The 27,129-nt window shown below is 55.9% G+C and overlaps 2 protein-coding genes across 7 annotated transcripts in view; one reads left to right on the top strand and one right to left on the bottom strand.

The window, feature by feature from the left end:
- The window catches only part of AP2A2 (adaptor related protein complex 2 subunit alpha 2), a 91,222-nt gene extending 90,228 nt beyond the window's left edge, over positions 1–994 (bottom strand). The window contains exon 1 of one of the 2 annotated variants that reach the window (XM_007997935.3): positions 782–994. In XM_007997935.3, coding sequence (XP_007996126.3) covers positions 782–848 — 67 coding nt within the window. In that variant the 5' untranslated portion in view covers positions 849–994. The remainder of the gene's footprint in view (positions 1–781) is intronic. The other variant, XM_007998011.3, reaches the window with a different exon arrangement.
- A 15,988-nt stretch (positions 995–16,982) lies between these two features.
- The window catches only part of CHID1 (chitinase domain containing 1), a 40,108-nt gene continuing 29,961 nt past the window's right edge, over positions 16,983–27,129 (top strand). Inside the window, exons 1-5 of one of the 5 annotated variants that reach the window (XM_007997659.3) lie at positions 17,060–17,096; positions 19,209–19,312; positions 24,008–24,161; positions 25,647–25,796; positions 26,434–26,566. In XM_007997659.3, the coding sequence (XP_007995850.1) occupies positions 24,051–24,161; positions 25,647–25,796; positions 26,434–26,566 (394 nt within the window). In that variant the 5' untranslated portion in view covers positions 17,060–17,096; positions 19,209–19,312; positions 24,008–24,050. Of the gene's footprint in view, positions 17,183–19,208; positions 19,313–22,730; positions 22,824–24,007; positions 24,162–25,646; positions 25,797–26,433; positions 26,567–27,129 lie in introns of those variants that run through there. The other 4 variants (XM_007997495.3, XM_037998789.2, XM_007997576.3 and 1 more) reach the window with 4 other exon arrangements.

Genomic DNA, 27,129 nt, shown 5'->3' with positions numbered 1-27,129 from the left:
ACACGCATGGGGTTGAGAACGAGGTCTGTGATTGGAGCAGCAGGCAGCCAGGCCATCCCACACCCCGACTGCTGACTGCCTGCTCGACTGCTGACTGCCTGCTCGTGTCCAGATTCCCTCCGGGAATGAGTCATTTTAATCGTCGTGGGTGAGATCTAATCAGGGGATAATAAGCCGCCAGAACCCAGCTCACAAAGCTGTTTCCTAGGAAGACACCGATTTCCAGATTTCTGCTCCCAAAGCTAAAATCCACGCCGTTTTGGAAAATGCTGGGTTAAACGCTCCAGTACTAGAAAGACCGAGGTGACATCATACTGGGGAGGGGCATCTCGGCCCGGAACCCCCTTGGCGGTGCCGCAGACCCCCGCGCGGACCAGCAAACGGGAGTGAAGACGTGAATGAAGGACCGTACCCTAAACCCCCAGACCCTGCACCCCTAAACCCTGGACCCCCTACCCCGCACCCCAGACCCAGGGCCCCGCTTTGCATCCTGGCCCGCACCTCCAGACCCGACACCCCAAGACCCTGAGCGCAGTCCGCACCCCCAAACTCTGGACCCCCACCCCGCACCCTGGTCCGCACTCCCAGACCCGGTACCCCAAGACCCCGAGCGCCGCCCGCACCCTCAGGCCCCGGGCCCCGCCCGCATCGCAGCCTGCACCCCCGCCTCGAGCCCCCGCCCCGGACCTCCGCTCCCAGACCCCGTCTCCGCCTGCGGCCCCGGCCACAGCCCCGGCCCCGCGCCCCGCGCCCCGCGCCCCGCGCCGCCCCCGCCACTCACAGTTGCGGATATCGGAGATGAACACGGCCAGGCCCCGCATCCCGTCCCCCTTGGACACGGCTGGCATCTTCCGGCGCTCGGGAGCGGCCTCCGCTGGCAGGCCTGGGCGGAGAAGCGCTGGGAGCGGGAAGCGGGGACCACGGTCGCCTTCAGCGCCGCGGACAAGCCGCCGGGGAGCCGCCTAACCACCGCCGCCTCAGGCTCCCAGCGCCGCTTTCTGGGCCGCCGCGCGCGCGCACGCACGACGCCCCCACTAGCACGCACGCGCACGCACGCCAGCGGCGACGGACGGCGGACGGGGCGGGTGTCGCGTGAGACAGCGCGCGCGCGTCCGCGGCGCGGGGACGAGCTGGTCGAGGCAGGCGCGGGGGCGCCCCCTGCAGGCGGACACCACGGACGGAGCCGCTGGAGCCGCGAGTTCGCGTCCCGGTGCCGCGCCGGGTTGGCGCTGCCGCCTGCGTCCCCCACGGGAAGGGCTTGGATCCGGGCGGGAACTCGCGTGAGCAGGGCGGCCGCCGCCTTCATTGTTGGTGGTCACTGCAAAAGAGGCGGCCACGCAGGCACACGCATGCAGCCTCGCCCTGGGCGTCGGCCCCCCTCGATTGCCCGGAGCAGGTCTGCGTTTTCCTACTTGGAATAAACGACCTGTGAGCGCTGGGCGGCGGAGGGGCTTCGCTGCCAGGGCCTTGTTTGTCCGGGGTGGGCCGGGGCCGGGAGGGCGGCGCCAGGAGGAAGCCAGGGCTCTGGGCGAAGGGGTCACAGCCTCAGGACAGCCTTTGGAGAGGAAACCCTCCCCCAACCCCGTATCCTGAGACTGGGGCTGAGCCGCCCCTTCTCCCGCCCTGAGCGGCCAGGGCCACATCTCTTGCAGTCCCCGAGCTGGGAACCAGGCGGCCCCATGCCCGACCCAACCCAGGGTCTGTGTGGCAGTCCAGGCGCCCCCACCACATCAACTGGACCTGCAGAGAAACAACCGCCCACCCCACCCCAGTGATGGCGGCCGGGGGCTGCAGCTCACTGCGGAATCCCGTCCATCGGCCCAGGACTTTTTGCCACTGTTGCCAGGGCCCCCTCTGCTCCCCGGCCTTCTGCACCGCTGCAAGCTGGAGGCCTAGGGACTCCCCGTGGACGCAGCGGGAGGGAGGACCTTCTGGGCCAGGCTGCACAGCTCTGGGCCTAGGCCAGGAAGAGACTCCAGGGAGTGTGGAAGCAGATGGCCCTGCCTCGCTGTCCTTCCCAGAGCCAGATGGCTTTGAAGAGGAAGCTCCCTCCTCCGGGAGTGTGGGGATCTGGACCCTGTACCTGGAACTGGCCCAGACCCACCAGCCAGGACTTTGCCCCCACCCTGGCTCACTTCCACACGCCCAGATGAGAGCTTAGCCCTGGTGGAGCCCTGCTAGGAGGTGCGGGCAGGACCCATGCCCCTCCCCAATGAACCGGGTGCCACACCCAGGCTCTGGGCCTCCAGAACTCCTGGGGAAAATCAAGATCTGTGACAGACCCCAGTCGGTGTCAGGCAACCAAGTTCATCACTTTCCAAAACAGAGTCACGGAGCTGACCCAGCACAGGCCTTCCTGGAGGAGGGTACGCCCCTCCCGGGTCCCCATCCCCTCCCAGTGCTACCTCCTGGCAGAGAAAGTGGTCCCGGGGCCATTCATCCTTCAGCTGCTCCTTTCCATTAAGAAGCTTCCTTTCCCTATCCCTGACGACAAATAAAGGCCATTCTGGACACAAGAGCGTCTTGTGCCATGTGAGGGGTCCTGGGCTGCTCTCCGGCACAGTCCCAGGAGTCATGAGGACCGTCCACTAACACGCATGGGCAGAGTGTGTGCTCTGGGCGCCAGGAGGCTGGCGTGCCTAATCCAAGCTTCCATTGGCAGTGGCAGTGCCGAAGACCGAGACAAGCAGACCACTGTGCCCCGCCGCCAGCAGCCACTCACAGAGCAGGGCAATGTGGGGGCTGCAGGGGCTGCCCACAGGAGGGCTTGGGCCTGGCAGGCGTCCCCCTCTGCCCACTTGGAAGACTCCTCCACAGTGCCAACTCTGGGACTCCCACAGACGTCCTCCCGTCCACGCAAGAGTGTTGAGGGGTCCCAGAGGGCCCGACGTGCAGCCATGTAAAAGAATTCCCACCGCCTTCCAGCACTGTTGCCGTTGCAGACACACAAGCCCTCCAGATCATTTACTCCAGTCCCAGCCTTGGGCCTGAGTCTGTGTGGACCTCCCTGACCACTGCCACTCCTCGGCTAGCGAGAGGCCAGCTTCAGGAGTGTGCAGTGCTAGGAAACAGTTTCTTTTTTTTATTTTCTTTTTTCTTTATTTTATTTTTTGTAGTGATGGCATTTCGCCATGGTGCCCAAGCCGGTCTTGAACTCCTGTAATCCCAGCATTCCGCCTGCCTGTGTCTCTCAAAGTGCTGGGATTACAGGTGTCAGCCACTATCCCTGGCCTGTTTATTTATTTATTTATGTTTAATTTTATTTTTCTTTTTGATTTTTTCTTTTTTTTTTTTTTGAGACGGAGTCTCGCTCTGTCACCCAGGCTGGAGTGCAGTGGCGTGATCTTGGCTCACTGCAAGCTCTGCCTCCTCGGTTCACGCCATTCTGCCTCAGCCTCCCGAGTAGCTGGGACTACAGGTGCTGGCCACTACGCCCAGCTAATTTTTTGGTAGTTTTAGTAGAGACGGGGTTTCACCGTGTTAGGCAGGAGGGTCTTGATCTACTGACCTTGTGATCCGCTCGTCTCTGCCTCCCAAAGTGCTGGGATTACAGGCGTAAACCACCATGCCCAGCCTATTTATGTTTAATTTTAGAGACAGGGTCTCTCCCTTTGTCTCCCAGGCTGGAGTGCAGTGGTGCAATCATGAATCACTATAGCCTCGACCTTCTGGGCTCAAACCATCCTCCTGCCTTGGCTCCCAAAGTGCTGAGACTGCAGGTGCATGCCACCACACCTGGCTAAGTTTCTGATTTTTTGTGCAGATGGGGCTCACTAGACCAGCCCAAGCTGGTCTTGAACTCCTGGGCTCAAGCAAGCCTCCCGCCTTGGCTTCCCAAAGTGCTAAGATTACAGGCCACTGTGCCCAGCCTCAGTTTCTTTCTCTTTTTTTTTTTTTTTCTTAAGACGGAGTCTTGCTCTGTTGCCCAGGCTGGAGTGCAATGGCGTGACCTCAGCTCACTGCAACCTCCGCCTCTCGGGTTCAAGCAATTCTCTTGCCTCAGCCTTCTCAGTAGCTGGGATTACAGGCGCCCGCCACCACACCCGGCTAATTTTTTGTATTTTTAGCAGAGACAGGGTTTCACCATGTTGGCCAGGATGGTCTCGATCTCCCAACCTCATGATCCGCCCACCTCAGCCTCCCAAAGTGCTGGAATTACAGGCGTGAGTCACCGCGCCCGGCCGTTTTTTAAGTTATTTGAACGTTTGTCATATTTTGGCCACTCAAGGTCACAGTACTGTTCCCAAGGGCAGAGGTGGGGACGAGTCGCTTTCCTTCATCCACAGCCGTGGGGAAGCCAGGGTCCACAGATGCAAGCCCGACGTGTGCATCATGAAGGGAAACAGGCCGCGGCTCCGAGCTGAGGTGTGGAGGTGCTGTCTCACTGCAGGGGGGTTCCCCAACACACAGCCCCTGCAGCGGTAGCTGGCCATGCCCTGGGGCCTACCCAGACCTGAACCTGTCCGTTTTACAAATGACCCAGTTTCCTTCTCATCATCTCCAGTGTGTGTCTCAGACAATGACCCTTCCAGAAGAGGGGCTGGCAGCCTGTTCCATGTACAGCTGGGCCCTGGGCACTCACGGGAGTTCAGGCAGTGAGGTGGCATGCTCAGACCCTGTGGCCCCCCGTGGCCCCCCGTGATCATCTGAGCGCCTACGGTCCCCAGGACTGACATGCTCAGGGAAGGCTGTGAGAACTGACTGTCCCCTGCCACGGAAGGGTGGGAGGCATGAGGGGTGCATTCTGGAACTCTGTGGTGAGTGGGTGCTTCAGATATAGCCAGCCCACTTGAAGAAGGAGAGGATGAGCTCAGGCTCCTGAGTGCTCATCGTGGGGAGGGTGGGAGCTGCCATGACCGCACATCTTTCTCACCACCGCAAAGCCGGGGGAATGCAAAGCCATTCACAGCTGGGCCCAGCAGCAAAGCAGCCGTGAGGGTGGGAGGTGCAGCCTCCCCAGATGTCTGGCGGGAGAGCTGGAGTGCTGTGTGGGGCCCAGAGAACTGGCATGGGGTACATTCGATAACCTGGGACCGTAAGTCCCACTTCCCAAGAGCCCCCGCCCAGCTCAGCCCTCGATCCTGGGAGAGTCAGGCCCCAACACATCCACACCCACAATCGCACCTGAGGGAGAAGACCGGGCACCTGTGAATGGCGGGAAGCTGAGTTTCTGTCAACAAAACCCTACAGAACACATGTAGGATGGGTTCCAAGAGACAGGCCCCGGGCAACAGCTGGGTCCCTTGCGGCACCCACAGTGTCTGGAACAACTGAGCCGGCCTGGCAGCCCAGGGGTCCCTCTGGCTGCTGCTGGGTCAAATTCCTGGAAGCTACAGGCAGGGCGGCCCCTAAAACATGGTTACAAAGCCAGAAATCCCTGGACATAATGCAGAGAAAGGGGCTCAGTGGACTCAGGGACTAAACCTGCCCAGCCTCTCCTTAGGAGACCCTTCCTGCCAAAGGCTTGGAAATGTGTAACTTGCACAGGGCCAGCACCTTCACAGGCTCTCAGGGCCATCCTCTGAGGCTGTGGGGGTGCAGCCACATCAGTGGGCCCCCTGCTGTCAAAGGAGAAGGGCAGCTGGGGGTGACCAAGGCCAAGGAGGCCAGACACCTCACTAGGCAGAAGGGTGATGACATCACCAAGGTCTGTCCCAAGCAGCCTCTGGTGGGGGATACCTGCTCAGGGGACCCTTGGGCCAACAGAGGGGCAGCCCCCTAAGCTCCTGCATAAGATGTATGGTCAAGGCCAGGCACAGTGGCTCACGCCTGTAATCCCAGCACTTTGAGAGGCTGAGGCAGGGGGATCACGAGGTCAAGAGTTCAAGACCAGCCTGGCCAACGTAGTGAAACCCAGTCTCTACTAAAAATACAAAAAATTAGCCGGGCGAGGTGGCGAGCGCCTATAGTCCCAGCTACTCGGGAGGCTGAAGCAGGAGAATGGTGTGAACCGGGGAGGCGGAGCTTGCAGTGAGCCGAGATTGTGCCACTGCACTCCAGCCTAGGCGACAGAGCGAGACTCCATCTCAAAAAATATATAAAATAAAATAAAATAAAAATAAAAATAAAAAATTAGAAGGGCATGGTGGTGCATGCCTGTAGTCCCAGCTACTTGGGAGGTTGAGGCAGGATAATTGCTTAAACCAGGCAGGCAGAGGTTGCAATGAGCCAAGATTGCACCACTGCACTCCAGTCTGGGTGACAGAGCGAGAGTCTGTCTCCAAAAAAAAAAAAAAAAATTTGGCTGGGTAAGGTGGTGCATGCCTGTAGTACCAGCTACCCAGGAGGCTGAGGCAGGAGAATCACTTGAACCCAGGAGACGGAGGTTGTAGTGAGCCAGCCTGGGCGACAGAGCGAGACTCTATCTCAAAAACAAACTACAGCCAGGCGATTCAGCCTGGTGACAGAGCGAGACTCCATCTCAAAAAATAAATAAATAAAGGCCGGGCACGGTGACTCACGCCTATAATCCCAGTGCTTTGGGAGGCCAAGGCGGACAGATCACGAGGTCAGGAGATGGAGACCATCCTGGCTAACACGGTGAAATCCCGTCTCTACTAAAAATACAAAAAATTAACCAGGTGCGGTGGTGGGTGCCTGTAGTCCCAGCTACTCGGGAGGCTGAGGCAGGAGAATGGTGTGAACCCGGGAGGCGGAGGTTGCAGTGAGCCAAGATCGCGCCACTGCACTCCAGCCTGGATGACAGAGCAAGACTCCGTCTCAAAAAAAAAAAAAAAAGAACAAAACAACAACAAACAAATAGCTCCCTGACCATCACCTGATGGTCGACTGACTTTCCTGGTTGGAAGTGGGGAGCAGGGGAGCCCTCTCCCGCCCCGTTCTTGTCTGACTGGCTACCTACTGTAACAGGAAGGCTACGTGGAAATCCTGGGAGCCCCTTCCTAACCCAAAGAGTAGACCAGTGGAGCGGCTGACGACTAGTGACACCCTCAGAGGGTCTGATGGGACGGGCCGGGGTGTACAGCCTGAGTGCTGGGGTTTTTAAGAGCATGCAAGGCAGTTCTGAGGTGTGACCCATTTTGCCAGCCTGACTATCCCGCGCTGAACTTCCACACCATCAGACGCCAACCACACTGTGTGGATATGCAGCACACACCCGTTCTGCTCCCCTGCCCAGCCAGCCTGGCAGCAAAGTGGGGCCAGGGGACTGTCACGAACCTCTGTGGCCTCACTCACTGGTGATGCCAAGGGAAGCCACTGTCCTGGCCATTTCTCCCGCAGCAGCAAATCACATCAGCCCAGGACCATGCCTTGACCTCTCAAAGTGCTGGGATTACGGGTGTGAGCTACTGTGCCTGGCCCAGCTCTGGGAATTCTAACGTTAAAAGGAAGAGTGAAAGAATATAAACTAAGAAAAACCCCACAGCTGGCCAGGCGTGGTGGCTGACACCTGTGATCCCAGCACTTTGGGAGGCCAAGGCAGGTAGATCACTTGAGGTCAGGAGTTTGAGACCAGCCTGGCCAACATAGTGAAACCCTATGTCTACTAAAAATATGAAAATTAGCCGGGCGTGGTGGTGGGCACCTGTAATACCAGCTACTGGTAGGCTGAGGCACCAGAATTGCTTGAATCCTGGAGGTGGAGGTTGCAGTGAGCCAAAATCACACCACCACACTGAGTGACTTGAGACTCTCAAAAAAAAATTAAAAAAATAAAAAAAAAAGAAGGAAAAAACCCACAGCCTCTGGCACTCCAAATATACAGAGAGTGTCAGCACTGCTGATTGCTTCAGCCTGGCAGGGATGGCAGGACACCTTTATTACCTCCCTGCAGAGCTGAGCTCTCTGCTGGTTTAATTCCCAGGGACTCGGTTGTCACATGGCTACCCAATGAGCAGGAAGCAGCACGTACCCTGTGTGCTCTGCAGACCTGCACACACGCTGCGACGGCAGAGACTGCGAGTCCACCACTGCCGCTGAGTCTCCCCTCCTTCTACAGTAGCTGATCTCCTGACTTGGTGGGCGTGTGGCCACCCAGAATCAAGACTACCTTTCCCAGCCTCCTTTGCAGCTAGGCATTGCCTGGTGACAACAGAATATGCAGGGAGATAGTATCTGGGCCTGCCCTGCAGCGTCCCATAGCCTGGGCAGTTGGAACCACAGACATTTGTCTTCCCATAGTCCTGGAGGCTGGAAGTCCAAATCCAGATGTCCACCAGGCCTGCTCTTCCTGAGGCCTCTCTCCCTGGCTTTACGGATGCCATCTTCTCCCTGGGTCTGCACAGGATGCTCCTCTGTGTCCTCATCTCCTCTTTTTTTTTTTTTTTTTTTTTTTTTTTGAGACGGAGTCTTGCTCTGTCGCCCGGGCTGGAGTGCAGTGGCCGGATCTCAGCTCACTGCAAGCTCCGCCTCCCGGGTTCACGCCATTCTCCTGCCTCAGCCTCCCGAGTAGCGGGGACTACAGGCGCCCGCCACCTCGCCCGGCTAGTTTTTTGTGTTTTTAGTAGAGACGGGGTTTCACCGGGTTAGCCAGGATGGTCTCGATCTCCTGACCTCGTGATCCGCCCGTCTCGGCCTCCCAAAGTGCTGGGATTACAGGCTTGAGCCACCGCGCCCGGCCCTCTTTTTTTTTTCTGAGATGGAGTTTTGCTCTTGTCCCCCAGGCTGGAGGACAATGGTGTGATCTCAGCTCACTGTAACCTCCGCCTCCCGGGTTCAAGTGATTCTCCAGCCTCAGCCTCCTGAGTAGCTGGGATTACAGGCATGCACCACCACATCCAGCTAATTTTTTTTTTTTTAAATTTTTAGTAGAGCTGTGGTTTCTTTTTTTTGAGATGGAGTCTCGCTGTGTTGCCCAGGCTGGAGTGCAGCAGTGCAATCTCGGCTCACAGCAAGCTCCGCCTCCCGGGTTCACGCCATTCTCCTGCCTCGACCTCCCAAGTGGCTGGGACTACAGGTGCCTGCCACCACACTCGGCTGATTTTCTGTATTTTTTAGTAGAGACGGCGTTTCACACCGTGTTAGCCAGGATGGTCTCGATCTCCTGACCTTGTGATCTGCCCGTCTTGGCCTCCCCAAAGTGTTGGGATTACAGGTGTGAGCCACTGTGTCTGACCTAGAGCTATGGTTTCACTGTGTTGTCCACGCTGGTCTGGAACTCCTGGCTTCAAGTGATCTGCCTGCCTCGGCCTCCCAAAGTGCTGGGATTATAGGTGCGAGCCACTGTATAAGGCCATAATCTCCTCTCCTAAAAAGGACACCAGTCCTATTGGATTAGGGCCCACCCTAGTGACCTCATCTGAACTAATTACATCTGCCACAATCCTCCAAATTAGGTCACATCCTGAGGCACTGGGGCTAGGACTTAACATACGTGGGTTTGTTTTGTTTTTTTTTTTGAGACGGAGTCCATGCTCTGTCGCCTCCGAGGCTGGGGTACAGAAGCGCAATCTCACTGCAAGCTCTGCCTCCTGGGTTCACGCCATTCTCCTGCCCCAGCCTCCTGAGTAGCTGGGACTACAGGCGCCCGCCACCACGCCCGGCTAATTTTTTGTATTTTTAGTAGAGACAGGGTTTCGCCGTGTTAGCCAGGATGGGTCTCAATCTCCTGACCTGGTGATCTGCCCGCCTCGGCCTCCCAAAGTGCTGGGATTACAGGTGTGAGCCACCGCGCCCGGCTAACATATGTGTTTTTAGGAGACAAAATTCACCCCGTGACAGAGGTGACGTGTGCCCATCTGGGGCAGGATGTTGAATTCCTGCCTTTCCACCCCCTCCTCAGAACAGTTTGATGGCTAGCACTCCGTCTGGAACAGCGTGGCTGGGGGCTGTGCCACACCCAGACAAACCTAGATCCTAAGGAACACCTAATGATTACCAGGCCTCAGTGTGTAAGGTGCACCCCAAGGACAACATGGGGGGTGTCATGAAGCCTCTGGGGCTCCAGGGCATGTCAGGATGTCCTCCATTCTGTCCTGTGTCTCCTCATCAGTACCGCCAAGTCCACTCCCACAGGCACCATCAGTCATCAGTAAATGCCCCCCACCTCCCCAAATGCCCAGAGCCACACAGGAGCCATACAGCAGGTGACACCAGCTGGGGGAGGGGTGGGAAGTGCCATGAAAATCCTGTTGTTCCCCCACCTACAGATGCTGCTACTCCAGGCCTCCTGTTAGCCCCAGAGCAGGAGTCTACAGCCTCGGGGCTCCCTCAGACCCCCGTGGAGCAATGCCCCCCGGCTCTACAGGCCAGACCAGCCCTGCTTACAGTCAGTTTCCCAGCACCCGAGGGGCTCCCTGACCAGGCGGTTTTGCAGCAAGCACTTCCCTCTGGGCCAGCACCCACCCACCCGGCCTCCAGCCCAGGCTTCTCTGTAGGCCCAGTCAGGTGAGCTGATGGAATATTCATCAATTTTAAGGTTGGTCTGAGAAAAAGAGAGTTAGAAAATAAGACTGGCACAGTGGCTGACACCTGTAATCTCAGCACTTTGGGAGGCCAAGGTGGGCGGATCACCTAAGGTCAGGAGTTCAAGAATCAGCCCAGCCAACATGGTAATATCCTATCTCTACTAAAAATAAAACATTAGCTGGGCGTGTTGGCGGGTGCCTGTAATCCCAGCTACTTGGGAGGCTGAGGCAAGAGAATTGCTTGAACCCAGGAGGTGGAGGTTGCAGTGAGCCAAGATGGCACCACTGCATTCCAGCCGGGGCAACAGAGCAAGGCTCCAAAAAAATTTAAAAAAAAAAGGAAAGAAAGTATACTGACTAAAATTATCACTGCAGGCTTTCCACACGGCCATATGAGCTTCCTAGGACTCTCTGAAAAATGACCACAAACCAGAGGCTGCGACTCAACAGAAACGCATTCGGGCCTCGTCATTCAAAACGCAGAAGCAGGTGTCAGTGGGGTTGGTTCCTTCTGGAGGCCCCGCCCCAACGTTCACCCCTTGCATCTGCCTCAATGCTGCCTCTCCCTTCTGTTCTCCCTTTTTTTTAATTTTAATTTTTATTTTTATTTTATTTTATTTTATTTTTTTTTGAGACGGAGTCTCGCTTTGTCGCCCAGGCTGGAGTGCAGTGGCCCGATCTCAGCTCACTGCAAGCTCCGCCTCCCGGGTTCATGCCATTCTCCTGCCTCAGCCTCCCGAGTAGCTGGGACTACAGGCGCCCGCCACTGCGCCCGGCTAGTTTTTTGTATTTTTTAGTAGAGACGGGGTTTCACCTTGTTAGCCAGGATGGTCTCGATCTCCTGACCTCGTGATCCGCCCGTCTCGACCTCCCAAAGTGCTGGGATTACAGGCTTGAGCCACCGCGCCCGGCTTTTTTTTTTTTTTTAAAGACGGAGTCTCACTCTGTTGCCCAGGCTGGAGTGCAGTGACGAGACTTTGGCTCACTGCAACCTCTGCCTCCCGAGTTCAAGCGATTCTCCTGCCTCAGCCTCCCGAGTAGCTGGGACTACAGGTGTGTGCCACCACGCCCAGCTAATTTTTGTATTTTTAGTAGAGATGGGGTTTTGCCATGTTAGCCAGGCTGGTCTTGAACTCCTGACCTAGCCGGGCACGGTGGCTCACGCCTGTAATCCCAGCACTTTGGGAGGCCGAGGTGGGCGGATCACGAGGTCAGGAGATCGAGACCATGGTGAAACCCTGTCTCTACTGAAAAATAAAAAAAAATTAGCCGGGCGTGGTGACGGGCGCCTGTAGTCCCAGCTACTCAGGAGGCTGAGGCAGGAGAATGGCGTGAACCCGGGAGGCAGAGCTTGCAGTGAGCCGAGATCGCGCCACTGCACTCCAGCCCCGGCGACAGAGCGAGACTCCGTCTCAAAAAAAAAAAAAAAAAAAAAAAGAACTCCTGACCTCAAGTACTCAAGTAATCCACCCGCCTTGGCCTCCCAAAGTGCTGGGATCACAGGTGTGAGCCACTGTGCCCAACCTTCCTTCTCTTCCGACAAGGACCCCTGTCAATGGATTTAGGGCCCACCCTATATCCAGAATGATCTCATCCCAAGACCCTCACCTCGGTTACCTCTGCAGAGATCCTATTTCTATTTGTTGTTGTTGTTGTTGTTTGAGACAAGAGTCTCACTCTGTCTCCCAGGCTGGAGTACAGTGTCGCAATCTCAGTCCACTGCAGCCTCCACCTCCCAAGCTCAAGGGATTCTCCTGCCTCAGCCTCTGGAGTAGCTGGGACTACAGGTGCATGCCACCATGCCCGGCTAATTTTTGTATTTTTAGTAGAGATGGGGTCTCACCATGTTGGCCAGGCTTGGTCTTGAATGCCTGACCTCAGGTGATCCACCTGCCTCAGCCTCCCAAAGTGCTGGGATTACAGGTGTGAGCCGCTGTGCCCAGCTGAGATCCTATTTCTAGATACGGTTGCGCGGTTGCATTCATGGGTATGGGGGTGAGGACTTAGAGAAGCTTTCGGGGGCCGCCATTCAACCCACCACCATGGAGAAATGCTACCTCTTGACCTCATCAAGGCCAGGAGCCGGCCCCTCCCCTTTGCTTTCAGATTTTTTTTTTTTTTTTTTTTGAGACAGGGTCTGGCTCTGTCACCTGGGCGGGAGTGCAGTGGTGTGTTCACAGCTCCCTGCAGCCTTCACTTCCCTGGGCTCAGATGACCCTCCCACACAGCCTCCCGAGGAGCTGGGACTATAGATACACACCACCAGGACCAACTAATCTATAAATGTTTTTGTAGAGGCGAGGTTTCACCACATTGTCCAGGCTGGTCTCAAACTCCTGAGGCTCAAGCAATCTGCCCGTCCCAGCCTCCCAAAATGTGAGCCGCCACACCCGGCCAGCCTGCGGTACTTTAAGTTGGCTCTGTGATAGAGAGAAGCATGAAACCCACGATGATGCCATGACACACAGCCCTTTGCAAAAGGCAAATACACACAGCTAGGGCCACGTACCACCACATATGCCCGCCTCGGGGCTCAGCATCAGCCTGGCAGCCAACCAGACACCTACACGCAACTGTCACTGGCCAGGGCTGGCCGGGCCAACAGGGGCCCACACGTGGGACACAGACAGAGATCTGCTGTGCTGGCTCTGGCACTGGATCCAGAAGCTTCCGCTGGGCGTGAGTGTGCCACTTCTCCCTCCTGCTGGCCCTGGATTTGCTTATCCCAGCACCCAGAGAGGATGTCTCCGTCCACAGGTGGGGAGGGCTCGGCAGCAGGGAGTGCTGGTGTGTGTCCTTCTCTTCCTGGGCTTCCGGCCTCTAAACTGGAATGTTTCAAGGCCTAGGAGTGACAGGACGTGGTCAGCAATAGTGGCCCAGGTCCTGCCCTCTGGGTGACCCAGGCCAAGGTCTCCTAGTTAGAACAGGACAGAGTCACGAGGCTGCCACTGTCGAGAAGGGCCCTGCCTGTGCTGACTCTGCAAATGAGGAGTCGCCCAGAGCTGCCTGCGACCCCACCCGGGAGCACTGGCCAGCTCGGGGAAGACGAAAACCCAGCCCCAAAGACCTCACAGCCACCAGGCACCTCCAACAACCAGGTGTGAGTAATTTTTTTTTTTTTTTTTTTTTGAGACAGGGTCCTGTCTGTCGCCCAGGCTGGAGTGCAGCAGTGCAATCACGGCTCACTGCAGCCTTGATCTCCTGGGCTCAAGTGATCAGCCTCCCAGAGCGCTGGGATTACAGGCATGAACCACCACTCCCAGCCTTCCAGTGCTTTTGAGGATGTCTCTGAGAGGCATCCTCAGGCTGGGGACCCAGGAACATGCCAGGTAAGGCATGGGGTCTCCCAAAGCAGGAGCCAGGGATCCAGTCAGCAGCAAAAACACTCATCTCTACAGGCCTCCTCACCCCACCGGGCTGCCCCTGCCCTCCTCTGTCCCCCCATGCCCACTGCAGACAGGCCATGGGCAAGCAGGAGGGCTTCAGGACAGGTCAGACCTGGGCCTACAGGGCAGAGCCTGGACCTCCGCCAGAGCACCCCACACCCACCCCTGGTAGGGAGGGCTGGAAATGGGTGCTGAGGGCTGGTTTAGTGCCTGGGCAAGGTGGTTATGCTTGGATTTACGTTACATTTCAAGAGTGAGGATTTGATTTATTAAAATTTAATTTCAATACATTGAAGTTATAAATTCAAAACCCAATTTATTAACCTGTTAAGTTCAATTTTACAAACCCCTATTATTCCCTTTGTAAGCCTAGAAGACTTTATAGTCACTTTTGTTTTTTTTTTTGGAGACAGAGTCTTGCTCTGTCACCCAGGCTGGAGTACAATGGCACAATCTCAGCTCACTGCAACCTGCACCTCCCAGGTTCAAGCAATTCTCCTACCTCAGCCTCTCGAGTAGCTGGGATTACAGGTGCACACCACCATGCCCGATTAATTTTTTTGTATTTTTAGTAGAGAGGGGGGGTTTCACCATGTTGCCCAGACTGGTCTCGAACTCCTGAGCTCAGGTAAGCCGAGATCAAGTGATCCGCCTGCCTTGGCCTCCCAAAGTGCTGGCATTACAGGCATGTGCCACTGTGCCGAGCCTTTTTTTTTTTTTTTTTTTTAAACAGTCTTACTCTGTTGCCCAGGCTGGAGTGCAGTGGCTCAACCTCGGCTCATTGCATTCTCTACCTCCCCGGTTCAAGCGATTCTCACACCTCAGCCTCCCAAGTAGCTATGACTATAAGTGCCTATCACCAAGTCCAGCTAATTTTTTGTATTTTAGTAGAGATGTTGCCCAGGCTGGTCTCGAACTCCTGAGCTCAGGCAATCCGCCCACCTCGGCCTCCCAAAGTGCTGGGATTACAGGTGTGAGCCACCCCGCCCGGCCTGTGGCCACTTTAAAGGGGCTTCTGCATAATATTTGGTCCCATCTACAAACTCAATTAAGCAATTTTCAACATTTCAAACAATTTATAAATGAAATCTCTTTTCACTCCTTTTTGTATGCTTTAGGTTTTTTTGCATGCTTTAGGTTGTCTGAGTTGACAACAGAATCTTGGGTGCTTCAGTAACTCATGCATTGGTGTGGTGAGGTGGCTCATGTCTATAATTCCAGCATTTGGGGAGGCCAAGGCAGGAGGATTGCTTAAGCCTAGGAGGTGGAGGCTGCAGTGAACCATGATCCACTGCACTCCAGCCTGAGTGACAGAGTGAAACCCTGTTTCCTTGTAATACTTTTTTTGGGGAGGGGCGATTTTCCTGCCTTGGCCTCCCAAAGCATTGGGATTACAGGGGTCAGCCACTGCACCCAGCTAAAAACTCATACAAGTTAACAGATTCAGATTGTAAACGTGGTGAACTGCAAGTTATCTTAGATGTTCCAAAAACATAAAATACGAAATGTGTTCAAGTTTCACTTAATACAGGAATGCTAACACTTTGGTTCTGATTCTCTTAAACCTTGGTATGTCTCATTCAACATCTTCCTGAGGGTAAAAGATGGGTGCCCACCTAAAGAAGTCAGTTTTCAATCCAGGTACACAGGGCCCATTGGCACAAACTATGCAGTTTGGGAGGCGGACCACTTTGTGCTGGCAACTGACAAGACTCCCCCAGGAACCCGACCGGGTGGGAGCTCTGCAGAGGGGCCTAGCTGGGGGCTTCCTATCCTCCCATCTGCTCTTGGGGTCTGTAGTTCTGGCCCAGAGTGAACCCTAAGTAGATTCTGCAATTCCTTTTTTTTTTTTTTTTTTTTTTTTTGAGGCTGAGTATTACTTTATCACCCAAGCTGGAGTGCAGAGTGATCTCTGCTCACTGCAACCTCTGCCTCCCAGGTTCAAGTAATTCTCCTGCCTCAGCCTCCCCAGTAGCTGGGATTACAGGCATGCGCCACCATGCCTGACTAATTTTTGTATTTTTAGTAGAGACAGGGTTTCACCATGTTGGCCAGGCTGGTCTCGAATTCCTGACCTGAAGTGATCCACCCGCCTTGGCCTCCCAAAGTGCTGGGATTAAAGGCGGTGGCTCCCGATCGATTCTGCAATTCTTTAGCGCCAAAGACCTCTGACCTTAATGTGATCCTAAAATGGCTAAGCGCCTTTCCTAAGAGAAGTTGCATGGCCTCCTTAGCATTGCGAGGACAGTGCATATGTCCCTGAGGACACCTGCCATAGCTTACTGGGACCCTTTCCAGAGCTCTGCCGACTTTAGGTCTTCACCCGCAAAGGTCAGGTGTCAGGCCACCATCCAAGCCGTTTGCTGAGAGCGAGTGCTGAGCTGGGTGAAAGCTCACAGCTGGTGGGGGACGTGCCTCGCACTGCATGCAGCCCCCAGCCCTTTCTAGGAAAGGCGTAGGCGTCAGCTGGCAGAAAATACCGGGAAGGGAAAGAAGGAAACGTGACTAGAAAGAAAGAACAAAGCTTAGTTTAAGGAGAAAGCTCCCAAGCAGCAGAAATGGGGAAGCAGCCGTGCAGGGTGTCTCGGAGTCCACGCGCACCCGGGAACGGCAGAGCGGGGCAGGGTGGGGCCCGGCCGTGCGGTTTTCTGCAGGAAACTGCGCTGGGAACGGCTAGGGCTGGGTGTGGCGGTCGGACTGCCTGTGCCGCGTAGAATGCGCGGTTACCGAAAGTGCTGGCCACGCGCGCGTTCATCCAAGCACGAGGGGCTGAGTCGGGAACTCGGTTTGCCGGCCGGGGCTCCGGCTTGTGCAATGTGCAAGGCGGGGCTGCGGACCGAGAGAGCGCCCGTTTCGGGCCGTCCCCGCTGGAGACTGCGTCTCGGGCGCCACCGGCCTGGGGATGGAGATGGCCCACCCAGGCGGCAGTGCGGCGGAGTTTGGGGGGACTCCGGGTCCCGAGAGGAGTGTGCCGGGGCGGAGCCCACCGTGGGGTTCTCCCGGCACCGCCCAGCAGGGCAGAGACCCTGGAGCCCGAGGCCCCGTGCAGCCCCACGCCGTGGGCACCAGGACTGCCCAGGAGCCGTGGCGCTGGGAACCTAGTGCCCCCTGGGCCGGGAACCTGGGAGTCGGCTCTAGCGCGAGCACTACAGGGGCTCAAGCTGAACGCGCCTGGCCTGGGCTCCGGCCCCGCCCGGGCCCGTCCCCACTCCCGGCCCAGCCCCTCTCCGTCCCAGCATGCCGTGCGCGGCGGCGGCGCGCTGGCGCCTGGGGCGGGACTTCCGGCGCGCTGGAGCGTCTTCCGGCTGTGAGTGTGTGGCGGTCAGGCCTCCCTGACATGCAGGTGAGCCCCGCGGCGGCCGGCACCTGCTCCTCCTCCTTGCACGGCCTCAGTTTCCCTTTCGCGAAGTGGGCGCGCCGGGCAGCGAGGTTCGGCCCCGGGCGGGACGGGCGTGGGGTCGCGGGCGACGCCGCGCGGGCGCGTGAGAGCGAGTGTGTGAGGGGGCGTGTGAGAGGGTGTGAAGGCGAGGGTGAGAGAAGGTTGCTATGAGTGCGAGGGTGAGCGAGGGCGGGGGTGGAGGGCGAGTGTGGACGGGGGCGCGTGTCGGGGGAACCGCGAGTGGGAGGTGGAGCGCGTGCGCTAGGGCGAGCGAGGCTGAGAGCGAGGCGCGCTGGGTGGAAGGGGCCTGAGTGCGCAGACAAGGGATGTGGCCGGCGGGTGAGGAGTGTGTGAGCGCGCGGCTCGTGTGGCAAAGTGGTGGCCATTGGGTCCCCAGGACCCCCAGGGCGAGCAGCGGCAGGAGGGCTCCAGGCGGCCTGCCCTCCCAGTGAGGGGTACGCGGTCCCCGTGAAAGGCGGGCACATCAGACCGGATCCCACCCTTGGTTCAGCCCCAAACCTTGAAGCTTCCATTGCTGACTGTCCGAACTGGAGGGTGACCCGCCCGCCCGTCCGCCTCGACTTCCTGGGCTCAAGTCATCTCTCAGCCTCCCAGCTACTTGGAACCACAGGTGTGCGCCAGCGCACCCAGCTAAGAATTTTTTTTTTTTTTTTTTTTTTTTAAGACAAAGTCTCACCCAGTCACCCAGGCTGGAGTGCAGTGGTGCGATCTCGGCTCACCGCAACCTCCGCTTCTGGGTTTAAGGGATTCTTCTGCCTCAGCCTCCCGAGTACCTGGGAGTACAGGCGCACACCACTGCACCCAGCTAATTTTTTAAATCTTTTTTAGAGATTGGGTTTCACCATGTTGGCCAGGCTGGTCTTGAACTCCTGATGCGGTGATCCGCCCGGCAGAAAAATATTTTTTGTAGAGACCAGGTCTTGCTTTGTTGCCAAAACCAGTCAGGAACTCTTGGCCTCCCAAAGTGCTAGGGTCACAGGCCGGAGCCACCATGCACCAGTTCTTCAAAACACAACAGAATAGGAGTTGTCAGTGTGTCCATCACAGAATGGAGTTAGCTCTGATTGGCTGCTGTCGCCTTACACATGTGCACACATGACATACACGTGTGCTGGGTTGTGATGTAAAGTGCATTTCTTACTGCTGGTCTCCATGAAAAGCACTGGAAAGCCCCTGCTGTGACTCCCATCCTTTCCATCACCACCACCGAGGAGGTCCTGGACCTACGGACTGGGAGTGCAGGAAAGTGGGAGCAGTAGTGCTCCACCTTAGCTTGTTACAGAATGGTTTCTGGGACCGCTTTGGGTGACCAGGGTCGGGGCCTGTGCCTCTTCATAACACCCCACATTCCCTTTGTGTGCGGGGCCGTTCTGCCCAAGGGAAGGACATTGGCATTTGGGGAAGAAACACGTTTTGATGCAGGAACAAAGTGTGTGCGAGCCTGGGAGTCTGTGTTATGTGAAGAGCATGATGGAGAGTGTCCTCACAGGCCTCAGAGCAGAACGGCCGGTGAGCAGTGGAGAGCCGGGGAGGTACCAAAGCCTAGACAAGGACCTGGTTGCAGTGTGAGCATCCCTCACACATCACACACACCATCTCCCTGGGGCAGTTGTCTGGAAAGTTCCATGGCAAGTCAGAGAAGCAGCCCAGCATTTGTGAGTAGCCTGTATCCGAGCACTTCATCGCTGAGCTGGCGAGCTGAGTGTGAGTGGACAGGGGCAGTACCCGCCCTGGCCTTGTGCTCAGTCAGGTTCTCCTAGTGCCCCCTCTGCTGGACACATGCTGACAGGACTCTTCCTCTTCCACCCTTTCCTCTTCCTTCCCTGAAGTGTGAAATCATAGGTTAGGGGGCAGGAAGGTCACAGGTAGAGGGGCCTCTAGGTGGGTGGACAGTGGCCCTGTTTCGGATCTACAGGACGGCAGGTAGGGGCAGAGACCCAGCCCCATAGTGGTTGGTCATTTGGTACCTGAGTGTGCCCTCAAATTACTCCTGAGCCAGTCCCCTGGAGAACCACCCATTTGGTTTTTCATTCCTTTCCTTCGTCCCTGACCCAGATTTCCACCCAGAAGACAGAGAAGGAGCCAGTGGTCATGGAATGGGCTGGGGTCAAAGACTGGGTGCTTGGGAACTGAGGCAGCCGCCGTTTCAGCCTGGCCAGGCAAGTGATTCTGGGCCGTCTTCCCTGTGCCATGACCAGAACCCTCTCCTCCTTCCGTGGGGCTGTTGCTGACTCAGACCAAGCCTCAGCTGCAGCAGACAGATAGTGGGGCTGGGGGCAGGTGACAGCAGGCTGCTGCCCTTGGTTGTGATTCTGGGATGTGTCACTGAGGAGAGGGGCTGGAGAGGTTGGGCGTTGGGGCACAGGGTGGTGATCTGTGCCTGGGCCTTCTTATTCCCTCTGCACAGCCCTCGGAACTGCCATGGCTGTTCAAACACTCACTGTTTTGCCTGTGGCTCCATGTACCAGGTGCTGCTGTGCTTGGCCTGTGAGTTCTCTTCCTAACTCCCCATAAGCGTGCAGGTCAGGCTGTCTTGTGGCTCCCTGCCTCCTAGGTGGGGGAGCTTCACTGGTTGACCTTGCTCTAGGACCATGTTCTTCCCACGCAGGTGTGTTGTGGGTGTATTGGGTACCAAAGCATGCAAAACCCTGCCCGGGGGCAGCCACAGTCCCCTCAGTCTGCACCAGGAGCACCAGTCTCACCCAGGGAAGAGACAGGGCAAAGTGGGACAGTGTGTGCCTCTGCAGAAGGAAGCGGGTCAAGGGGACGGTTTCAGAGGGAGTGAAAACGGGTTCCTGGCCAGGAAGTCTTTTGGGTAGGAGGGTAGGCACTGTGGTAGGCCTGGCTCTGGCAGCATCCTCTGACAGGTGCACCTGCCTGGCTGGGCTTCCCGGAGCCTCTTGGGCCTAAGCTCCCATATCCTCAGGAGCCTGTGACCCGAGGGGAAGGCCATGTGCCCACTTGCCGGGTAGTGGGTTGGGCTGAGCTCCCCACCTTTCAGGTCTCTGTCTCTGCCCAGGCTGTGTGGGCCCCTCAGCTGGTCTAGAGGGGTCTGTGCTGCCAGAGCTGTGAAACTAGCCAAGAACTTCTTCCCAGCAGTGTCCCAAAGCTTCATGAAGGACTAACAGCCTGGCTGGTCTATGGTAGTTGTTCAGCTCTCCCTGCTGCTGCCCCCAACCCCAGTGAAAGATGGAAAGTAGAATCACTTTTTTTTTTTTTTCCAAGACGGTGGTATCTCGGCTCACTGCAAGCTCCGCCTCCCAGATTCACACCATTCTCCTGCCTCAGCCTCTCCAGTAGCTGAGACTACAGGCGCCTGCCACCACGCCCGACTAATTTTTTGTATTTTTAGTAGAGATGGAGTTTCAACATGTTAGCCAGGATTGTCTTGATCTCTTGACCTTGTGATCTGCCTGTCTCGGCCTCCCAGAGTGCTGGGATTACAGGCGTGAGCCACAGTGCCCAGCCAGAAAGTAGAATCACATTTGTTGGTGGTCCGTAGAACCTAAAAGTAAACAGTATAATAAAAGTTTAGTGCAGGAAGACCAGAAGATACAGATAAAGCAGAAGAGAAGAAACAGAATGACCAGTAATTCCAGATAGCCTGCTCATTTATTTTTTGTTTTGTTTCTTTTTTTTTTTTGAGATGGAGTTTTTGCTCCTGTTGCCCAGACTTGAGTGCCGTTGCGCGATCTCGGCTCACCTCAACCTCTGCCTCCTGGGTTCAAGTGATTATCCTGTCTCAGCCTCCTGAGTAGCTGGGATTACAGGCATGCACCACCACACCCAGCTAATTTTGTATTTTTAGTAGAGATGGGGTTTCTCCATGTTGGTCAGGCTGGTCTCGAACTCCCGACCTCAGGGGATCCACTTGCCTTGGCCTCCCAAAGTGGAGCATGAGCCCCCGCTCCTGGGCTACTTTTTTGTTTTGTTTCTTAAGCTTTCACCTTAAGGGCACATCATTTGATTTTTAGCACCCCTCCCTACATGCTTTCTCTGTGGGACTGCACTGTGTAAGTGCTGCTTTGTAGTGTCTTCATTGACTGGCACATCACGAGCATGGCCGTGCCTGTGTTCCAGCATCTGGGAGAGCCAGGTCCATGAACATCCTCATGTTTTCTACATATGTGGAAAATCCCCCATGGCTGGGCATGGTGGCTCGTTTTGGGAGGCAGGCGGATCACTGGAGGCCAGGAGCTTGAGACCAGCCTGGCCAACAAGGCGAAACCCCATCTCTACTAAAAATATAAAAACTAGCCAGATGTGGTGGCACACGCCTGTAATCCCAGCTACTCGGGAGGCTGAGGTATGAGAATCACTTGAACCTAGGACGCGGAGGTTGCAGTGAGCCGAGATCGTGCCACTGCACTCCAGCCTGGAAGACAGAGCGAGACTCCATCTCAAAAGAAAAAAAAAGAAAAAAGAAAGAAATTCCCCCAATGTGGAATTTGTGAAAGAAAGGAAATGCATGTTGGAAAAAGAAAAAACAAAATAACAAAAATAAGTAAAAAAGGAAATGCATGTTGCAAAGTATATTTATGACCAGATTGTCATAAAAAAAGCTTTTTCAACTTGAATTTCCACTAACAGCTCAGCAGAGTCACTGTTGTCCAGGTCCTGTGATAGCATCGTTTTCACTTCTTCATAGAGCGGGTGGAGATCCCGTCTTATTTCAGGGTTTGTTCGGTTCTTTGTCGCTAATCAGGCTAAGCTGCTCATTTCTGGGGCTCTGGGTGTCTCTGTGTTATACCTCTTTTCATCTGATATTTTTTTTTCTTTTTTCTTTTTTTTGAGATGGAGTCTCGCTCTGTAGCCCAGGCTGGAGTGCAGTGGCCGGATCTCAGCTCACTGCGAGCTCTGCCTCCCGGTTTTACGCCATTCTCCTGCCTCAGCCTCCCGAGTAGCTGGGACTACAGGTGCCCGCCACCTCGCCCGGCTAATTTTTTGTATTTTTTAATAGAGACGGGGTTTCACCGTGTTAGCCAGGATGGTCTCGATCTCCTGACCTCGTGATCCACCCGTCTCAGCCTCCCAAAGTGCTGGGATTACAGGCTTGAGCCACCACGCCCGGCTTCATCTGATATTTTTATAGTGGGACATTTTTTGGGGGGAATGGAGTCACAGTCTGTCGCCCAGGCTGGAGTGCAGTGGCAAGATCTTGGCTCACCACAACCTCCGCCTCCCAGGTTCAAGAATTCTCTTGCCTCAGCCTCCTGGGTAGCTGGGATTGCAGTGCCCGCCACCACGCCTGGCTAATTTTTGTATTTTAATAGAGACGAAGTTTCACCACATTGGCCAGGCTGGTCTCCACCTCCCGACCTCAGGTGATCCGCCCACCTCAGTCTCCCAAAATGCTAGGATTACAGGTGTGAGCCACTGCGCCTGGCTGTGGGACCTTTTTTTTTTTTTTTTTTCAGTTGGAGTCTTGCTATGTCACTACCCTGGAGTGCAGTAGCGCAATCTCGGCTCACTGTAACCTCCTCCTCCCAGGTTCAAGTGATTCCCCTGCCTCAGCTTCCTGAGTAGCTCGGACTACAGGCGTGCACCACCACACCCGGCTAATTTTTTGTATCTTAGTAGAGACAGGGTTTCACCTTGTTGGCCAGGATGGCCCCGATCTCCTGACCTCATGATCCGCCCGCCTGGCGTCCCAAAGTGCTGGGATTACAGGTATGAGTCATCGCGCCCAGCCAGGACATTTTTTATTCAAGTGTCTTTTCTTGATTTGTGAGATTTATTTGCATGTTATGAATAGATTATGGGTAGAAAACTATTGTCAAGTATGTTCCAAATATTCTTTGGTTTATTATTTGTCTTCACATTTCCTTCTTTATTTCCTGAATGAAAGTCTTACATTTGTATGTAGTTCTACTTTAGTGGTGTTTTCTTTGCTCATCTCTCCCAGTACTCATAGAGCTGGAAAAGCCTTCTCTACCCTGAGATTGCATAAATGGGTACCTATATTTTATCTTAGTACTTATGTGGCATCACCACCGTCGTCGTCATTATCGTAGGCTTCTCTGAGTCTACGATTTTTTTTCTTTTTTTTTTTTTATCTGAGATGGAGTCTTGCTCTGTCCCCAGGCTGGAGTGCAGTGGTGCAATCTCGGCTCACTGCAACCTCTGCCTCCTGGGTTCAAGCAATTCTCTTGCCTCAGCCTCCTGAGTAGCTGGGACTACAGGTGCACACCACCACACCCAGCTAATTTTTGTGTTTTTAGTAGAGATGGAGTTTCACCATGTTGGTCAGGCTGATCACGAATTCCTGACCTCAGGTGATCCGCCTGCCTCAGCCTCCCAAAGTGTTGGGATTACAGGCGTGAGCCACTGCACCCGGCCCAAATATTTATTTTTGTAGGATCTCACTATGTTGCCCAGGCTGGTCTCGAACTCCTGGGCTCAAGTAATCATCCCACTTCAGTCTCCCAAAGTGTTGGAATTACAGGTGTGAGCCACTACATGGCCCAGCTTGTGACTTCATTATTTTACACTTAAGCCCTACCATGGTTTGGCTTTCTTTGGATTTGAAGGAGGCCATGCTCTCCTAGATGGCTAGTGGTGGTCAGGGCGGCCTTGGACTGTGAGGGGAGGGCTCTGTGGCTGATGGTGAGGAAGCTCTTTTCTGGGTGTCTGGGAGGAACTGGTGGCTCAGTCAGGAGGCCCAGGAGTACTGGAGAATGGACTCTGGCCACCAGGGCTGGTCCAGGGCAGGGCTCTGTCCCAGTGGCCAAGGCCTCACCCAGTGCCATGAGGACCCAGGCCCTGTTAGGAGAAAGTGGCCCCCTCAGCAGAGGAGTTGCCCATGTGCTGCCTCTCTCTACTGGTTGTTTGAATGTGCTCTGTTCTCCCTGCAGCCCTCTGGACCCCGAGGTTGGACCCTCCTGTGACATACCTACCATGCGGACACTCTTCAACCTCCTCTGGCTTGCTCTGGCCTGCAGCCCTGTTCACACTACGCTGTCAAAGTCAGATGCCAAAAAAGCTGCCTCGAAGACGCTGCTGGAGAAGGTAGGGGTGGCCTGGGGACTTGAGGCAACTGTCCTGGCTGAGGGCTAATCCATCATCCTCTTCTCCTTTCTGTCCACTGGGACCTGTGAGCCAGGAGGCTCCTCACAAAGGCGCCTGATGAGCCCGCAGCTGGTGGGCGGCCTGTGTAGTTCTGGGGCTCTGGCCAGTCAGTGCCTCTGAGTGAGCAGCCTCTGGAGCCAAGTTTTGAGGGTAGGGTGCCTCCCTACTCACCCCACATAGAGCTTGTTTTATGTGCCAGTTGCCAGTTTCCATCCTCCACCTCTTGCTTGTATCACCTGCATCTTCATCTTGCCGTCTTTGTCATGGCCTTGAGCTGTGTTTGCCTCATGCTTTTTGGGGCATTCCCCTGGGATGGCCCTGGGATTGCACGTTCAAGGGTGTAAACTCATAGAACCACCCTTCAGTCCTAGCAGTCCCCATGCCGCTGGCTAGACCCTGCCACAGGACGGTTCCTGTGACCTAGTCTTGGATTGGCAGCTGCTCTCTGTGCTGTCTGGGGGCAAATAAACTATGCAGTGGAAATCTCTCTGTCACGGAGCCCCTTGGGGCGAGGTCAAGGGGAGGCTGAGCCAGGCCGCAGAGTGTGGACAGAAGAGACGAGTTGATAACTGAATGGAGGGTTTCCAGGAGCAGAGGTGGAGTAGGGGGAGGTGTGACATGGCAAGAAAAGACTCTCATTGGCAGGAGCGGTGGCCAGCGGTGGTTGGCCAGCAGGGTTGCATTGGTGGGGGTGGTGGCAGGCGGTGGTTGGCTAGCATGGTGGCGTGTGCCTGGCATGTTCTTTTTTTTTTTTGAGATGAAGTTTCGCTCTTGTTGCCCAGGCTGAAGTGCAGTGGCGCGATCTTGGCTCACTGCAGCCTCTGCCACCCAGGTTCAAGCGATTCTCCTGCCTCAGCCTCCCGAGTAGCTGGGATTACAGGCGCCTGCCACCATTCCTGGCTAATTTTTGCATATTTAATAGAGATGGAGTTTCACCATGTTGACCAGACTGGTCTCCAACTCCTGACCTCAGGTGATCCACCTGCCTCAGCCTCCCAAAGTTCTGGGATTACAGGTGTGAGCCACCGCACCCAGCCCACCTGGCATGTTCCTGTCCAGCAAAGTGTGTGGCCCTGGAGTGCCCGGATGGGTATAAAGTGGCCAGAGCTGGTGCAAGACTATCTACCCTCACATGCAGGGAGGGAGCCACCATAGCCGTCTGGCTGCCTGCCTGCCTTCCAGCCCAGAGCAAGCGTGGGAAAGGCCCTGTACAGTCGGCCAGTGTCTGTTGACAGCCAGAGCCCTTCTGAATTGAATTGCCTGCTGTGGTCTCCATCCTCTACGTACAGGGTCTCCAGGTCAGCAGCACTGTGTTGATCCAGAGACTCGGCTGCTGGCTGAATGGAAAGGGTTTGCTGGGTGGGGTTTTGTGTTCTACACTGAGGACAGATGACTGATGGCTTTCTCTCATTCCTTTTATTTCAGAGTCAGTTTTCAGATAAGCCGGTTCAAGACCGGGGTTTGGTGGTGACAGACCTCAAAGCTGAGAGTGTGGTTCTTGAGCATCGCAGCTACTGCTCAGCAAAGGCCCGGGACAGACACTTTGCTGGAGATGTACTGGGCTATGTCACTCCAGTAAGTTGGGGCCGTCACAGTGCAGAGGGAGGGTCCTGAGGCTCAGGCGGGCTGCCCTGGCCCCGCGATGGCCTATTCTGGCCAGTCAGTGATGGGGGTCTGTGTTCTGATCTCCTGGGGCTGTCACTGCTGTGAGGCTACAGTGGGAGAGGTGCCATTCTGGAGATGGCAGAGTGTAAGGCCTTGGGGGTCTCTCCAGTGGCTTGCTGTGGTGTGGTGACCTCTGTGGGTTCCCCCTGAATCCCAAGGTGGGCTCTCAGGTTGTCTGGGGTCAGGAAGTGTGTGTGCAGAGCCAACCCTGAGCCAGGGAGGGGTGGGTTCTCACACCCAGCATCCTCTTCTCTTGCTGTTCCCAGCTGCCAGCCTGCAGTGGTGGTGTGCACTAGCTCTGGGCAGGGCTTGAGACAAGCACCAGTCACTTTTGGTGAAAGGGATGTCGTGGCCTGGGTCCCAGGCTGTGAGTGGCAGTCCAGAGTGGGAGAAGGATACCCCAGGCCAGGAGCTGATGTCAGTCCAGGCTGAGATCTGTCTACACTGGCCAGCCCTGGGCATGTCCAGAGCCGCCAGAATGACAGCACCATGGTGAGGCAGGCGCTCACTCACCCGTCCTCCGTCTGATGTCTCCATCTTTTGCCAGTGGAACAGCCATGGCTACGATGTCACCAAGGTCTTTGGGAGCAAGTTCACACAGATCTCGCCCGTCTGGCTGCAGCTGAAGAGACGTGGCCGTGAGATGTTTGAGGTCACGGGCCTCCACGACGTGGACCAAGGTTCTCATCCTTCCTGCTTGACTGTGCTTGCCCCACAGGCTGAAAAGAGTGTGAGTGTGAGAGCAGGGCTGTGTGTGTAAGTGGGTGTGTCTCTCTTTGTGGGTGTCTCTGTATGGGAGTGTGTGTGTGTGATTTAAGTGTGAATGTGAGTGTGTGTGAGACTGATGATGTGGGAGAGAAGAGATTGTGAGTGTTAAATGTGACTGTGTGGATGTGTTTAAGTGTGAGACAGCGGGTGTGTGAGTGTGATGGCCATGAGGCCCACGCCCTCACCCCTTGTGGCCAAGCCTGGAGAGCAGGCCCATGGTGTGGGCTGGTGTCCTGAGTGGGAAGGGGAGTGGAGCAGGGCAGGCCTGGTGGAGGGGGTTTCTGAGGTGGTTGCCACTGTGGGACCCTCTACAAGGCCAGGTTGGTGCCTCAGAGTGTTGTGCCCAGCTCTGCTGTCTGGTCCAGGTGGCTGTGAGGTGGGCCTTCCCTTTCTCTTCTGGGCCGCACACAAGCATGAGCAGGACGGGCTCTACAATGACTCGGGCAGCCTCTGGGCCGTGAAGGGCACAGGCCAT

The sequence above is a fragment of the Chlorocebus sabaeus genome, chromosome 1 (assembly GCF_047675955.1).
Source record: "Chlorocebus sabaeus isolate Y175 chromosome 1, mChlSab1.0.hap1, whole genome shotgun sequence".
Classification (NCBI taxonomy): domain Eukaryota; kingdom Metazoa; phylum Chordata; class Mammalia; order Primates; family Cercopithecidae; genus Chlorocebus; species Chlorocebus sabaeus.
This window is presented reverse-complemented; position numbering and strand designations above follow the sequence as displayed.